The 15,731-nt window shown below is 44.6% G+C and overlaps 1 protein-coding gene across 1 annotated transcript in view; it reads left to right on the top strand.

Annotated features, from left to right (window-relative positions):
* Positions 1–12,008: 12,008 nt before the first annotated feature.
* The window catches only part of Stard13 (StAR related lipid transfer domain containing 13), a 170,113-nt gene continuing 166,390 nt past the window's right edge, over positions 12,009–15,731 (top strand). Inside the window, exon 1 of the mRNA XM_059249337.1 lies at positions 12,009–12,270. Coding sequence (XP_059105320.1) covers positions 12,102–12,270 — 169 coding nt within the window. The 5' untranslated portion in view covers positions 12,009–12,101. The remainder of the gene's footprint in view (positions 12,271–15,731) is intronic.

The following is a 15,731-nucleotide window of genomic DNA, read 5'->3' as shown; positions in this document are numbered from 1 at the left end:
AATTAATTCTTTGAGCATTTTATAGTTTTTTTCTTTTTAAAAATAATTCTTTGAGCATATCATACAGTGTGGTTTGATCGTATTCACCCCTTCCCCCAAACTCATAGATCGAGCTATCCTCTCCCCTATCCCCTCCCCCAACTTTTCATCCCCTTTTTTTTTAACAATTGGTACTGCTGTGACCTTCTGGAGTATGGCCAACCTACCAGGGTCACATTTTTAAGAATGACTCTCACCATTAGCTAGGCATAGGACTTTATGCCCACCTCCCATGTCCATGCTGGGGTTGTACCTGCCTAGAGCTTGCACAGGTCTTGTACATGCTGTGATAAATGCTATGCATTCATAAGTGCCAGTGCCCTTGCTGTGTCCAGAAAATAATGTTTCTTTGTAATTAGTCACTTTCCTATGCTCTTCCCTTAACTAAGTTATACCTGGAAGAGCCACTAGCATTCTTGTTAGCAAAGGAAAAATTAAAATCATCTACACACGTAAGAGAGTGTTGGTAACATAGTCTCCCAAGAACTAAGGGAGGAGTAGCTGCTTGCTGCCTCCCTGGCCTTCATTTGAAAAGAATAGTTGCAGGGCTCGGGGTACAACATTCGCCTTGTACACATAGGGTCTGGGTTTTGTCCCCAGAAGCACAGAGAGCAGGAACTAGTTGGAAAGAACTGTACTAAGTAGCGTTATAATCAGATGTCCTGCACCTAGGAAGCAAATGGCCTCTCTCTGCAAACCTAATTTCCCCCACCTCTCCCTCTCCTTTCCCTTCTTTTCTCCCTCCTTTTAGAGAAACAGACCATCTGTGAAGACTTAAAATAATGAATCAGTAGTAGATCATTTATGTCTCCTGCTAATTTCTAGAAATTAGATTCTGTATGAAGGAAATCTTATGGGGACAGGCTAGTCAGGGCTTGAAAATATCTGTTCTTCACCCCCAACTCCTTTACAGGAAACGTTGTGTGGGCGTGCGTGCGTGCGTGCATGCGTGCGTGCGTGTTATGCATGTATATGCCTGTGGAAGTCAGAAGTCAACATCTGGTCTTCTCTTCTATTGCTCTCTCTGTTATTTTCCAAGTCAAGGTCTCACTGAAGCTGGAGCTCTCTGATTAGCTGGCCTGGCTGGTCAGCAATCCCCAGGAATCCACCTGTTTCAACTGCATGGTGCTGGGGTTGCAGGAGTGTGCTAGAACTCCCAGAATTTTGTGTGGATGATGGGAATCCAAATTCAGGTCCTCATGCTTCCATAGCAGGCACCTAACCTAGTCAGCTTAGTCAATTCCCTCAGACAAAATCTGTATTTCCTGTGAGACGATTTATGTTTTAAAAGACAAATAGAAGGCAAAAAGTCGTCTATAGGATTCACACACTTTTAAAAATGCAGACATGCATGTTGACAGGTGCTGCTCGATCCTTTAAAAATATATCACAAACTTTCCAAGCACATTGGCTACAGCAAGTCTCCTGTTCTACCTTTGTGGTGCATGGTCTGTGTCATTTATCTCCACAGGGGCTTTTTTTGTTAGGAGAAGTAACAAAGATGTAAATTGTTCATTGGGAGATGGATTGATTCTAGAACCAGTGATGATTACTGTCCATGGAGGTGACTGTGGTTTAATTGTTCTCCCTCCAGAGACAATCAATAAGATGGTCTTGCCAAGTGTCCTGGAGCAAATGCTCCTAAAGCTCTGTGTGCTGCAGGACTATTGTTTCCGTAAATATAGCCCCTTTGTGTGGTGGTCCAGGAAACCCAGTGGTAGAACGAGACAATGGAATCCTGCCCAGAAGCGTTTCTCAGTAGGCAACCCTTTTGATAAAAGCAAACTGGCGAGGAAACGCCACAATTGTTCTTAGTCAGTAACTCTTGAAAGTGTTTATTGATAAATGGATAATATGTGGTAGGCTGGGGACAGAAAAGGTTCCTGCTCTTCTGTGATTCCTAAAGGAAGAAGTGACGGGTACCCTGTGAGCGCCTAAGGAGTGACATCAAATTTGACCCCTTACTGCAGAATTCGGACTTTATTGTATACTGGGTCTATCTCCAAAGTGCTGATGAGAAAGAAGATCAACACTACCTGTGAACTGCATGTAAGCCTTTCTCCAAGTCCCCTCTGCATGTCCCTTGCAGGGAAGCTAACCAGGCCTGGCCACTTGGTTCAACAGAACCTCACGCTTTAATACATCGTAATTTTTACATAAATTTCTTAGTACTGCAGTTGTACCACTTGTTGGCATCCCCAGTTGAAGGGTGATCTGTGTGCTTTATCTCCTTATGTTTGCTATTAAGTAAAGGCATCTCTTGGTATCCATGGGGACAATTTTCAGATCTTGCTATTATAAGAGACCACAAATGATCAAGTCCCTTTAAAAATGGTACATGACTTCAACACCAGACAAAAGACTTTTTTTGTTCCTTTGTTTGTTTGTCGAGACAGGGTTTCTCTGTATAACCCTGGCTGTCCTGGAACTCACTCTGTAGACCAGGCTGACCTCGAACTCAGATTTGCCTATCTCTGCCTCCCAAGTGCTGGGATTAAAGACATGTGCCACTACTGTCCATCTAGAGAGAAGGCTTTGAACTTCATCCTTTTTCTGAACTGGAGACTCTCAATACTTAGTTGGAGTATGTAAACACCAGGGCTTTTTCTTAAGGAGACAAATTCTATGATTATGAATAGAAACAGCTAGAGCAGGGACAGGGGTGTAGTTTCCTCACCTGCAGATGATGAGAAACAGTCACTAGCTCTTAGGATTATTTTGGAATTAGGTTAGATATTCATGTTAACTGTTAGAAATGCTGCCTGGCACACGAGTCTTCAAAAAAAAAATGTAAGCTGTCAAAACTTCAGCATCCTAACCACAGAGGTGACTCAGCCCAGTCAGCACTGGGTACGTGTGATAAATATCACAGTGAGTTCTTCATCCTAACCACAGAGGTGATTGAGCCCAGTCTGCACTGGGTACGTGTGATAAATACCACAGTCAGTTCTCTGCTTGCAGAGCCCCTTGGTCCGTTGCTGGTGCACAGATGGTACTCACTGCCAGGCTTTGCTGATGGCACCTTGTTTCCTTCTCTCTCCTCCGGGTAGCTGTGCATTTGCATCTTCTTTGTGCTAAGCGTCATCACTACCCTGGCAGAACAGTGCAGGTCCTTGACCTCAACGTGCCTCATTGCATTCAGTCTTACTAAATTCTGCTCTGACTGCTGATGTCTTCCTGAGCATGCTCTCTATAGACTCAAATGGGTAGAAAGGAAGAGCTATAGCCCTGAGAACTTTGTTGAAATAAATAAAAAACCTCAAGTTTTCCAAGAAAAAAAAATTCAAGGTGGAAGTTACAAAAGAATACCAATGGGATGGACTGACTGCAAAATTTCACCAAACCTGCTCCCTACTTCTTACAGCACAAGACCTTGAGGTACCTTCTAGAACTTGCATTGGGAAATTATGGGCTGTTCTGTTTTTTTAGTTTCATTTTTTAGGATCATTTTGTATGTGTGTATCCATATCTATGTTGGTGCTTGTGTATATATGCACACGAACACATATGTACAATCATGTGAAATCCAGGTGACATCTTCATATGTCATTCATCATAGGTGCTATCCAAAGAGGTGCTCTCAGTAGCCTGGAGCTTCAGAAGTGGCTAGGGTAGCTAGCCATTGAGCTCTACGCATCTATATGTCCCTGTATCCCCACAACTGGGATTACAAGGAAGCGTCACCAAGCCTAGCTCTTTTGCATGCATACTGGATATTAAACTCACCCAAGATTAATTTCCATCTTTTGTCCTGGGTTAGATTTTGATCCACTCGTCATCGTTCATTGGATCCATTCATTTGTCAATGAATGTGCATATTTGGTCAGCTTGAGTGTGTGCATGTGCCAATGCTCATGTGCATGCATGAGTGTGTGCGTGTGTGTATTCACACACATGTGTGTGCATGTGTCTGTGTGTGTGTAGACATCTGTGCTTTATACGGGCATATAAACTATTTGTAGGCTCCGGAGAGACCATAGCTTAAACAGCAGTTGAGTGGCAACACTCAAGTCTTTACAACAGCAGAGCGGTATGAGCAAAAGCAGAGTGTTTACCCTGAGAAGGCAAACCTCCTGTGTTCAGGGGAAACTAGACACAGTGTTGTGGGTCCTCTGGGCAGGGCACCCACCCCTGTGGGATGGAGGCAGTCGTGCGGGGACGAGTGCACATGGCAACTGTTTGGAAAGAGAAACTAACAGACTGTTTTCCCTTCCCTAGATGTTTGAACACTGAGATTTTGCTTAACTGTGTCAGGCGCTCAGGGCCCTGAGCCTCGAAGGGCAGTGTCTGCAATCTTTGGACTGATGGGTATCTTTTTCTCTCTGCCTTCCATCACTGAGAGTGCTGGAATTTCCCTGAGGCTGAGGCTTCTCCTCTGCATCCTCCAGTGTGAACTAGAGGTTCGGCTTCATCTTTTCATCATATGAGGAATGTAATTAGTCAAAATGTTTGAAAAGTGGAAATCCAAGGCACAGCACCCACGGCCACAATTACCTTCTAGCACATTTTCTTTATGCTTTTGTACTATATATTTTTATTTCTAAAGAACTGTAACCGTTCTACATTCCACAGTACTTTGCCTCCTTAATGTTTTACTTACAGTGTTGATTGATTAATAAAATGCCAAATCTAGGTCTCCTAATGTAATCCACACTGAGAACAAGCTAAGACCAAGGAGAGACACTGAGACCCTGAAAGCCTGGAAATGAAAGGAGGTATTTAAATTTATTATAAACTGCGCCTCTTGGAGATCGTCTGTCCTTTACAGCAAACACATTTTTGGTGCTCATAAGCATTCTCTTGTGATTGATTAGTGATGAGTCATGCTGGCGGGGCAGGCTAAGGAGAAGGAAGCCACGCCTGGTGATCTCTGCAGTACTTGGTCTGTTTAAACAGGTCTGTACCATGAGACTCAATATGATTATGGTGGCGCTCTGGGAGGTTGTCCAGAGGCCACTGTGAACTCTGACAGTCACTAAACTGCCTTCTCAGGAGAAGCTCCATGTATTTGTGCACATATATTCACTAATAGGTAAACATTCCCCCAAAAGGCCATTCAGAACTACTCAGTGGACAAACCTGGAAATAATACGCTAGGCAGAATAAGCCAGATGTGTGTACAATCTGAAAGTGAGCTCATAGAAGCAGAGTAGAACAGTGCTCACTAGGGACTTAGGAAGGGGGATGGGTAGAGTAGGAGACTGATCAGAAGGTGAGACTTGTATCCATCACCAGCTGGATAAATTCTGGAGGTCAGTCTTCAGAGGTGACTATAGTAAATGACTGTTTACTTAAAGTTAGATAAGAAAGCAGATTTTAAATATCCTCACCCCCAGCAACCATGGGTATTGGTGGGTATGTTAACCTGACTGTGGCGATTAATACAAAGTACATACATATATCAAACCATCATATCACAGATGTAAAATACGTACAGTTTTAGATTTTTTTCCTAAAGGTCAGAAATAGGTTTAACTTGTTCTCCCTAAGGCTGAGGAGCGAGTAAGGACCCTCCACAGAGCCTCACATTACCACCTAACTATCCACTAGATGCACACTGCTCTTTGCTTTTTGAATCATAGATATTTTTGTTTATCACCAGAACAGACGAGATAAAAATAAATCACCAGAGACAAGGATCATGAATGGAAACCATCTTGAGGATTCCAAAAACTTTTAAGTCTTATCCTTGGGTTCAAAGTTGTTGAGTACAGAGAATCCTCACTTAATGGCAGATATTAGGAGAATACACAAACACCACACAGCTTTCCATCAACCACAAAGCAGTTTGGGCCAGCCTCCCACACAGCTCTTAAGAAGTGGTGTAATGGTGATTTCTTTTCCGTCTTCTCCCGAGTTACTTCTTCTCCATGTCATTCTTTTCACACCAGCCGTAGTGATGCACAGCTGAACTCACAAATAAGTACAAAGAAAGTACAACCAACAAACTCTCCTACAATGTCACACTAGATTACAAAAGGGCAAAGCTGATGCTCTTCAGTGTACGTGCTCACTGCAGTGATATTGCACTTCTTGGCTGCGTCCGGGGTTCTGAGCCTAGGGGAAGTGCCATTTTCAAAGGGATGGTAGCAGATGGAAGTCAGTACAAAAGAAAGCAAGCGTCTTGGGGAGTAGTAATAGCATGAGGTGAGATGAGAGGAAAGGTCTAGCCTATAGAAGGTTCTTATAAATGGCATATAATGACTCTCTGGTAGCACCTGAAGGACAGTTCTTTGTGAGAAGATATAGATTGGTCCTGCTGCATTCCCCATGGCAGAATGAAGACCCCTGGCTAGAAACTGTACAGAAGAATAGCCTGGGGTTCTCTGTGAGAGACTATGGTCTGGGTAGGCGGAGGAGAAATTGGTCTCACAGGAAAACTAAATGATGCTTAATCAGCTGGACTAGAAGACGTGGTCTCACAGGAAAACTAAATGATGCTTAATCAGCTGGACTAGAAGACGTTTAATGTCTCTTCCAAATCCCAGATCCACAAATTGCTCAGGACAGATGCAGTGCACAGATGGATTTGACCCGAGCCAGTAAGAGCCTCGTGTAGTTAACGTGTCCCGTGACTGTCCACAGGTCTGACTGGTAATCAAACTAGAGTATAGTCATGATAATGTTTCCGAAGGCAATAGGGTGTTTTTAAAAAATTATTTTATGCGTATGAGTGTTTTGCCTGCATCTGTGTATGTGTACCATGTGTGTGCAGTGCCTGTGGTGGCCAGAAGAGGGCGTCAGATCCCCTGGAATTTGAGTCACGATGATTGTGAATTGGCACGTCAGTGCTGGGAACCAAACTTCAGTCCTCAGTAAGAGTAGCCAGTGTCCTTAACTGCTGAACTGTCTCTCCAACCCCAGGATGGCACTAAATTTTAACTGATGAGCCTCCTGGATGGAAGGGGGGGGGGCACCTCTGGTCCATGAAAGAACTGAGCCAGGTCAGTTTTAGTTTGGTTGAATGGGTCATGGCACCAAGCCAGGACAGACAAGATCACTGGCCATCTGAATTAGAACTGATGATTCCCGGGGCCTCTGCAAGACCCATTCAGGGTGAATTAACCTGTGGCCATGCACAGTACTGAAACCGTAGGAGTACCTGATCTCAAAATGGGAGCCATGGTCTGAAGCTGGAGATCCAGTATGATACCTGTCACCAAGGTCTGTGCTCACAGCTGTGAGCATTGGTATCACTGGCTTGCAGGCACTTAGCATTAAGCTTGTAGTGCTCATAGACTGGGAGGGCCATTGACACAGACAGAGGTAGGCACACACATCACAAATAGTGCCCTCCCCCCACAGGAAGGCTCTAACATCCACCCGCATCCTATGGGTTCATATGATTTCAAAAGCAGCCTTTTAAATCAGTTCTGCACTTCTTCTGCCTGCCACCTGTATCTCAGACATTCCCCTGCTTGGCAGCCTTCCCTGGGCTCCCTCCACACAGAAGGCCTGAAGAGGAGGCTGGAATGTGTGTGAAGGAGTAGAAGGAGCAGTAGACAGGCGCAAGCGCTTCCTGCCTCCTGCCAGGGCGCTCCTAGCCCTCTGCCTTGTGTGTGCAGGATTCCACTGGGTGCCAGTCTGGGATCATCGATCAAAAGATGAGGGCATTTTGAACATCCCAAGTTTCGTTTAGAGGTCAAATTTCAAGGTCTTGACTGACTGCATCTGGAATATTTGCCTTGAGAGTGGTTACCACAGCCCAGGCCGAACAACTGTCATTGGCCTTGAAGTAAGCAGAAAGCAGAGGACCAGGACATGGGGACACACGGAAAGAAATCATTCCACCCCAGTCTAGAATGGTGAGCCAGTGAGCTGACTGAAGTCCTTACAGGTCGGTGGGTATGAGGTTCCTTAAAGGAGCACACAGCTGCATCACTAAGACGCCCAGCCTGGCTTGGCTGACTCACACTGCTGCTGCTGAGGTCATTTTAATGGACTTTGAGAATCTGTAACCTTCTGAATTTCCTGAGCCTTGTAAATGTATTTTGCTCCCAGAGTCTTATGAGTCCGCTTAATTCCTCCTGTGAGGAAATGTTTCAATTCAGTGGAAACAGTTGCGGAACAGATTCGTCACAGATGGGCCGGGTTGTGTGGGCACAATCACTGCTTCCCTTTGAGCTGAGGCTAGTTCTCAGCCACGGCTCCTAAGAGGTCCCATGTCCATCAACAGTCAAGTGGTCTGGACTCCAACTTACTGCTATAGGATGCATAGATCTCAGTCTCAGTGGGATTCGACCCATCCCATGCTTGTGTTTCTATTTACACATCCCAGGAGTGCATACCAATAAGGAAGTCTATAATGATTTTCAACATATTCCCATCATTCTATCACCTAATGGTTTCTCCAGCATTTTTTACAGTGCGGGACTTTGCCTTTCCTGTTCCTAGTGAGTGTTAACAGAAAGGGTTAAAATATCATCAGCTTGGAGACACACAGTGGCTCTGCCTGCACTTGCTTGTAGCCTGGGCCATTACTTCACCTCTATGGGTCTCTTATCTCCTTTCCCATAAAACACAGTACCTCACGAGCTGATGAGGAGATTTGTTAAAAACAGGAACTGTACGTGGCAGAGGCCTGGCGTGCGGTAGGTGCCCAACATGGTTAGTTGGCTCAGTTTTCCTTGCTTCTTTTTTTCCGTTCTATTTGTCTTAACCTACATCTGCCTGTTCCGTGTCTGAAACAGTGAGCAAAGACTGTTCTAGATCGGCAGAGAGGAAAAATGAAGCAAAAGCTAGAAACCGACACCACAGATTCCTCCCCATTTTTAAAGGAACTAGAATGGAAGTAAGGGTCAGCCACGAAAGATCCTCTTACATTTGGGTCTCTCCCCCTTTCCTTTCCTCCCTCAGTCTTTAGTTCTCTGCTTACTTGCTCGCCAGAGTAGAGTGGCCGTTGTCCCCATGATGTGCAGGGTGGACAAGCCAGAAAGTCAACAGTAACTTTAAAGAGAACAGAGCTGCCCACCATGGTTGGGCTTTCCCCCACCAGGACCGTGGAAGGAAGGCAATCCATGAGCAAAGGTTTCATGGCGATGGCAATAAGTTACCACAAAGCAAGTTCTCAGTGATCTCACCCCTCTGCTTTAAATAAACTGCTTTAGAAATACAAAATGATGAAACCACGGTGGGCAGTTGGCCAGATTAACAGACACTGCCTGGACTCTAATGTAAGAATTAGGGGCGTTGCATATGGCGTAGAGGAGACGGGGCTCTTGGCCTCGGATGCGCTTGGCTGGCTTTTGTGGTATCAGGCCTTTGTTCTAAGTTGAATCTCTTTCAATCAAGAATCCAACCCGCCCCCTGTCAAATTCAGTTTGTGTTCTCTGTCGCCCATCTATACAATGTTGTTTTCATGTCCGTGTGCTTACATGTCAAATCGTACATAGTTACAGTCTTGATGTTTTCAGAGTAAGGCTGTCTAGGCTCTTTCCAAGCACATTCCTCATAATACGAACAAGGAAACAGGACAGCATGCCACATTTTTTCCCCCAGTAACTAAAGTGCTTCTGAGGAAGAATCATTGCAGGAATTAAAAAAAAAAAGTAGCCAAGAAAGCAACTAACTACAGTTTTGGCGCTTGGGATGTCCAGCCTTTAAGGATTATTCATGACTGTAAAATGACTACACCCTATTTCCTGCCTTTACTTAGTTTCCTGGATCACATACAGTATTCCTTTTTTTTGGGGGGGGGGGGTTTCAAGACAGGGTTTCTCTGTAGCTTTGTGCCTTTCCTGGTACTTGCTTTGGAGACCAGGCTGGCCTCGAACTCACAGAGATCCGCCTGCCTCTGCCTCCCGAGTGCTGGGATTAAAGGCGTGCGCCACCACCGCCCAGCCACATACAGTATTCCTAAACACCATGCCCTTCTTTCTCTCTTCCTCCACCCTTTCTTCACACCCTCACTCACCCCAGTGAAAGGTGATAACGTCCCATGTCTGGCTTGATGCCCCTGGTGTTAGACTGTCAAGCCGAAAGCACAGGCCCGAAGTAGCTGACAGTAGTTAGTGTCTCAGTCCCACAGCAGTCAGAGCTGCTGCTGTGAGCTCAGCTAATAGCATCTGGTACTATGTTAGAATTTAACTACTCGGGTCCAGGCTACTGATATACCCAGCTTCACATACCTCTCACCCTCTACAAAGGATGTGGGAGAGCAAGAATCTTTAGACCGACATACGAACACAAAGCCCATGATCTGATTCTTTTCTACCTGAAAACTATCTTTGTCTCTTTTCACATAGTCATCACATGAGGCTTATTCACTATTGCCATGAGAGTATGTTATAAAATTAGGCCAGCAAAAATTTCCACAAAGAAAGGCACCAAATACTGACAAGCAACATGGGGCAATAATAACAAGAAGGTCTCAACTGGGGTCTTGTTAAACCTCTGAAGACTTATTTATTTGATGTGTGTGCCTGTGTGCCTGAGGGTGTGCATGTGCAGCACATAAGTGCAGTACCCACAGACACCAAAAGAGGGCGTGGGATCCCTGGAACTGGAATTGCAGGCAGTGGATGGAGAATTGCCTTCTGGGTGCTGGGGATCCAAACAAGGTTCTTCACCACTAAACCATCTCTCCAGCTCCCTGTTACACTTTAAACTGAAAGTTTCCAGTTAGTAGCTAGGCTGCTTTTCATTCCGAGTCAGCCAAAAGCAAGAACAACATGTCCATGTGCTTCTCAACCCAAAGAACTTCATTCATCAGCTCTGGCTTAGAATTTGATAAGTTTTCTGTGGGCTTTTTTTTTTTTTTCTTTTGAGGTCAAACACTTCTAAAGAGAAAAAAAAAAAATGGGGAGGAGAGATTCTGATTACTCTCCTGTTGTTCCTTAGATATGGTCAAAATGAGTAGCAGTTTCTGTATCCACACTCTCTGGTTCCCAGCCTGCAAGCATGTGGGTATAGAACTGTCCTGCAGAGAGAGCTCTTCCCAGTGTCCTAGAATTCCAGGACTCCTTGTCTGTCATTTGGAGATTGAGTTGTTTTTTGTTTTTGTTTTGTTTTGTTTTGTTTTTTTAAGCCTATCCAATATCTCTGCCTGGGTCTGGCTTGCTACATCACTCCAGTCAGAAATACTATTGTTGACTAGCATTGGGTTTGTCTTTCTCTCTCTTTTTTCTTTTTTAAATCGAGACCCCTTCCCATGTGACCCCTTCCAGTAAGTCTTTATAAGCATTCCCCGTGGCTCACCAGGTTGTCCGCAGTCTTTGCAAAGGATACCTGCAGCCTGTGTGGTGATTCTTGGCAGCGACTTCAATGTGACCCGTACTTTGCATTTGTTTCATGGCGATTAAAAACTGGGGAAGTAGACAAATTAAGGGAGCATGGGTGGGTGCTTAGTAAACAACCCTGCACAGGTCGTCTCTTTAGCTGTTGTCTGTGAGAGCCCTTGATGCTCCATCACATGGTGGCCCAGAGGGTCTTTATGTACCTCTAGTTTCAACATAGGATTAAAAAGTTTGTTTTTTTCTTTGGAAACATTTTATTTGATTAATTCCGTTGTAATGAAGGCTAACATTTTACACCCAGGGACCCGTGCTTATTTGAAATGATTTATTTAAGCAACACAGCTACCCCCACCCCCACCCCCTTTTTTTAAACCTAGCTGCCGCTGACGTTAGGAAGCCGAAACACTTTCTCTAACTTTCATAACCTGAAAGGGTTCCTATGCCAGGGCTTGTTCGTCCCCTCTTGAATTCTCTGTGCCTCTCTCCTCTCTCGGCTCTGGGGTTCGGGGTCTTGGTCAGCCCCAGGCGCTTCCAGTGCTCTATTTGCTTTAAGCCGGGTGTGAAGAAGGTTCTGCTGGTACAGCTTCTCGGCCGGCTCGGGGCAGACGAGCACGCCCAGTCCCCTCTCCGCGCGCTTTGATTGGCTCCCGGGGTCACGTGAGGGACCCGGAGGGTTGGAATTCTGACTTGTGGCTTTTGGCACTCCTTTTTCTTTTTAAAAATCGCTGGGTCTGTGGCTGTCTCCTGGGGCTTGGTGCCTTTGACCGAGGCTGGAGACAGCTGCGAACAGCCACGGGCAGCTGAGGTGGCCGTGGGAGCTCCCCCGAGATGTTCAGCCAGGTGCCCAGGACCCCGGCTCCAGGCTGCTACTATCTAAATCCCATGACACCTGAGAGCCAGGAGATGTACTTGCGATTGGATCAGACTGCCAGGCGCTCTCCCTACAGGATGAGCCGGATCCTAGCACGCCATCACCTAGTGACTAAAATTCAGCAAGGTGAGTTGCGGGCACTGCCAGGGTGCCACTCATTTCGGTTGGCTCTATCTTGTGCTGCTTACAAAGTTATTGTTCGCACTGAACACCTCACGGAGTCCTATGCCACGCTGCGGGGCACTCTTCCAGATAACTTTAGACTCCAGTTATAAGCAGTCTGTGACAGCACTGAGCGCCGCAGAACTCACAAAAATATTTCCCAGTTGGACACGAATCATGAATTCCAAATCCTCTGTGTGTCAACAGAACAAATGGGAAAGGTTTACTCAGTGTGTGTGTGTTGGGTAGCTTTTCTGCAAGTAAACGCATACTCCGGTCACATTTTAAAAGTGGACACTTGTTTATTTAATTAAGGAGAGACCAGAGGGTTAGGGACTAATGTCCAGCCTGCCTGGAGTTTATAGGAAGTCTTCACTGAAGGGAGCAGTGGGAATAGAATCTGTGCTGAAGGCCACTGGGCTGACAGCTTGAATTACATTCTTTTCCTGCCCGTGTGTTTGTGTGGATAGTCACCACTGATTTGTTGATACTGTTTTCTTGCTAAAGGATAAATGTGACTCTTCACCTCAAAGCAGAGCCTGTGACTACACACACTTAGGAGCACTGGCTTCCTAAGGCAAAGGGACAGTACTGATTATAGGCAGTTAGGCGATCCTTTTTAATTCTCAAAGGGCGGGGGAACCCTTGTACCCTGAACATTAATAAAACTCATGTTTCGTTTCGTTTAAAGGCTTAAAGCTTAAAACACGCTCTGTACGGCATAGAATGTAAAGGAAGCCCCTGAGCTAGTGACTATTTTAAAAGACAGACACATCCGGATCCACAGTCAGGACATAGTCACTACCTACTAACAACAAACCCAACTAAATCATTCCGTTGGCCCTACCAGGAATTTCAAGACAATTATGAAAATGGAGTTCCCACTTAAATACGTGTATTTGAGACTATATTGAATTTTAGAGGGGAAGCTAAGGTCTGCAATCTTAAAAGATCTCACTGTAATGTCTCCAAGAGGAACAATACGTATTCCAGCCGGCGGCATCTAATGAGATTGTTTCCTTGGGAATGGGCATTTGTTTGCGAAGGTTCAGGAACTGGCTATGTGTGAAGGATACTGGTGCCGCATACCATTCTGATTGCAGGAAGGATATTAAGTCACTCCATGAACTCTGTGTGCAAGTCTCACTTGAATAGAAACAAAAGTATTCCCTGTGGCTTGATTTAAAAATATATTTAGCTGAGAATGAGAACCAGCTCCATATTTGATTTAGAAACTTCTTACGGTGGGGGCGTATTAGGTATATTTTCTGTTGGACATTGGGACTTTGTAAGCAATGTGAATCTGTCATCTGCAGGCTGTGCCAATCTCTCCTTATCATATTAGAAATAGCCCGTCTTAACAATCCTCTTTATATGTATCGTCAGTCATTGATTTATGTTCTTTTGGGATGATGGTTGTTTTTCATGAATTACCATTGAAAGTGGATCTTTCTTACATATGGCACTATAACCCTGTCTGTGTTTTATAATTAGAAAATTTGAGGCGCCTCCTTGTTTTATATGGAGTGATGGAAAGATTGAAGCCAAGTGATTCCTAAAGGTTAAAAGCAACAGTTAGGAAACAGGAAAGAATTCCCACCCTCTAGTGATTCAGAAATCATGATGGGTTAATATACAATGTTTAGTGAGCAGATACAAAGTGATTTTTATCAGATTTGCCATACTGATAGATTGTGATTTTTCTTACAGCACATGTTATTAATGGAGCATTTGCAACATATCAGGATGTGAGAGCTGTGAATGCTGACTTACCTTTCTCTCAAAAAAGTACTAATCGTTTGGTGCTGTTTTAGATCTATTGTAAAGATGAGAAAACAGGCATTTTGATGCTTAGAGTCGTACAGGGGAGCTGGCCTCTGAGACTCATGCTCTTCAACGCGCTACACGTGTGTGTGTGTGTGTGTGTGTGTGTGTGTGTGTGTGTGTGTGTGTGTGTGAAATGAATGTTAGATAAAATGCTGGACCTATGGTTGGGTTTTGGGTTCTGTCGTAAACCAAAGATCTCGTAACTACAGCAAGGACTCCATTACAGAATCCCAGTTGGCTTCTCATTGTGTGATTCCAGTTAGGTTTTTACTCCTGTAGTGGGAGCAACGTGCTATGAGTTTGGGTCTGTTTGGATGGTTAGTACCCAGATTACTAACAACCTTTAATCGTTCCATTAAAGTAGAGTTCATATAAATTTAATGTATTGTATTTGTATATCAACATCTTAAAATGACAGTCACAGCAGCAAAATTTCAGCATCTTGCTTTAGATCTTTCAAAGAAACTTTTCACTTATTAATATCATTTGCGGCACCACGATTATGATTTCTTGTGGCTGGGGGGCGAGTACAGAGGGGAGCAAGTTGCTCTCTGATGACCTCATTCTAGTGAGCTAATCATTGAATGGCATGGGCATGATTCAACAGCAGATATGCTCATGGGAAGAGAAAACAAGGGAGAGAAATAATGGAACCCTTTGATGATGCCTGAGACCAGAATTGTCACCCGAACCCGAGATGAATCAAGGCTTGCTTGTCTTAGGGCGTACTCCAAAACATGCACACATCGTTTCTCTAGCCTCTTATACAACTGCTCTGTAGTTAATTCCAGTTAAAAAGAGAGAGGTTTAAAATGGAGTGCTGGACAGCAGAGCGAGAGCCCACCGGAAGTCACATTGCTCTGATGCCCGCCCTTTCCAACCCGCTCTTGCTTGACTCAGTCTGGAAATCGCCGTGGCAGAAATAGAAAGGAGGTGACAGTGGTCCTCACCAGGACCTCACTAGCTCTTTTCTTCACTAGGAGGCACCGTGGAGAGAGAACAGAGGATGTGGGTGTGAGGTATAGTTAGGCCATGGCAAGAAAGAACTAGATGTTTCCCACTATTATCACAGTAAAATATGCACAACCTGAACAGCAGCCGCTTTAGAGTGTGTTGAATGGTCGTCCTCACTGTGTCTGCGGCCACCGTTACCGCCCATCTTTTTCCATCTTACTGAAACCAAAATTCTCAGTTCGCCTGTTAAACACTAGCTTCTCTCCTGCCTCCCTTCGGCCCTGCCTAACACTGTCTTGCTTTTCTCTGAATTACAGTATTTTCACCAGATTTGTCTCCTTCCGAATGCTGGGTAGTATTCCGTTGTGTGTCTATACCATACTTCCTTTTTAAAAACGCAGTTACCATAATTGGTGTGCTGTAGGAGAACTGGCCTTCCAATTGTCGTTATTTTAGGGTATCAAAAAACATCATCTTTTCATACACACACACACCCTACTTGCAAATTTGAGCAGATCCATAAATGTGATTATTTTTTAAGAAATCTATCATGCTTTTTATTTGAAATTCTCAAAATCCATCATGACATGGCCCAGATTTCAGTAAAATCTACCTACAAAAGAAAAAAGGGATCCAGGCTCTGT

Source organism: Peromyscus eremicus, chromosome 23 (genome assembly GCF_949786415.1).
Source record: "Peromyscus eremicus chromosome 23, PerEre_H2_v1, whole genome shotgun sequence".
Taxonomy (NCBI): domain Eukaryota; kingdom Metazoa; phylum Chordata; class Mammalia; order Rodentia; family Cricetidae; genus Peromyscus; species Peromyscus eremicus.
Note: the sequence above shows the minus strand (reverse complement) of the source record. Positions and strands in the feature narration are given on the sequence as shown.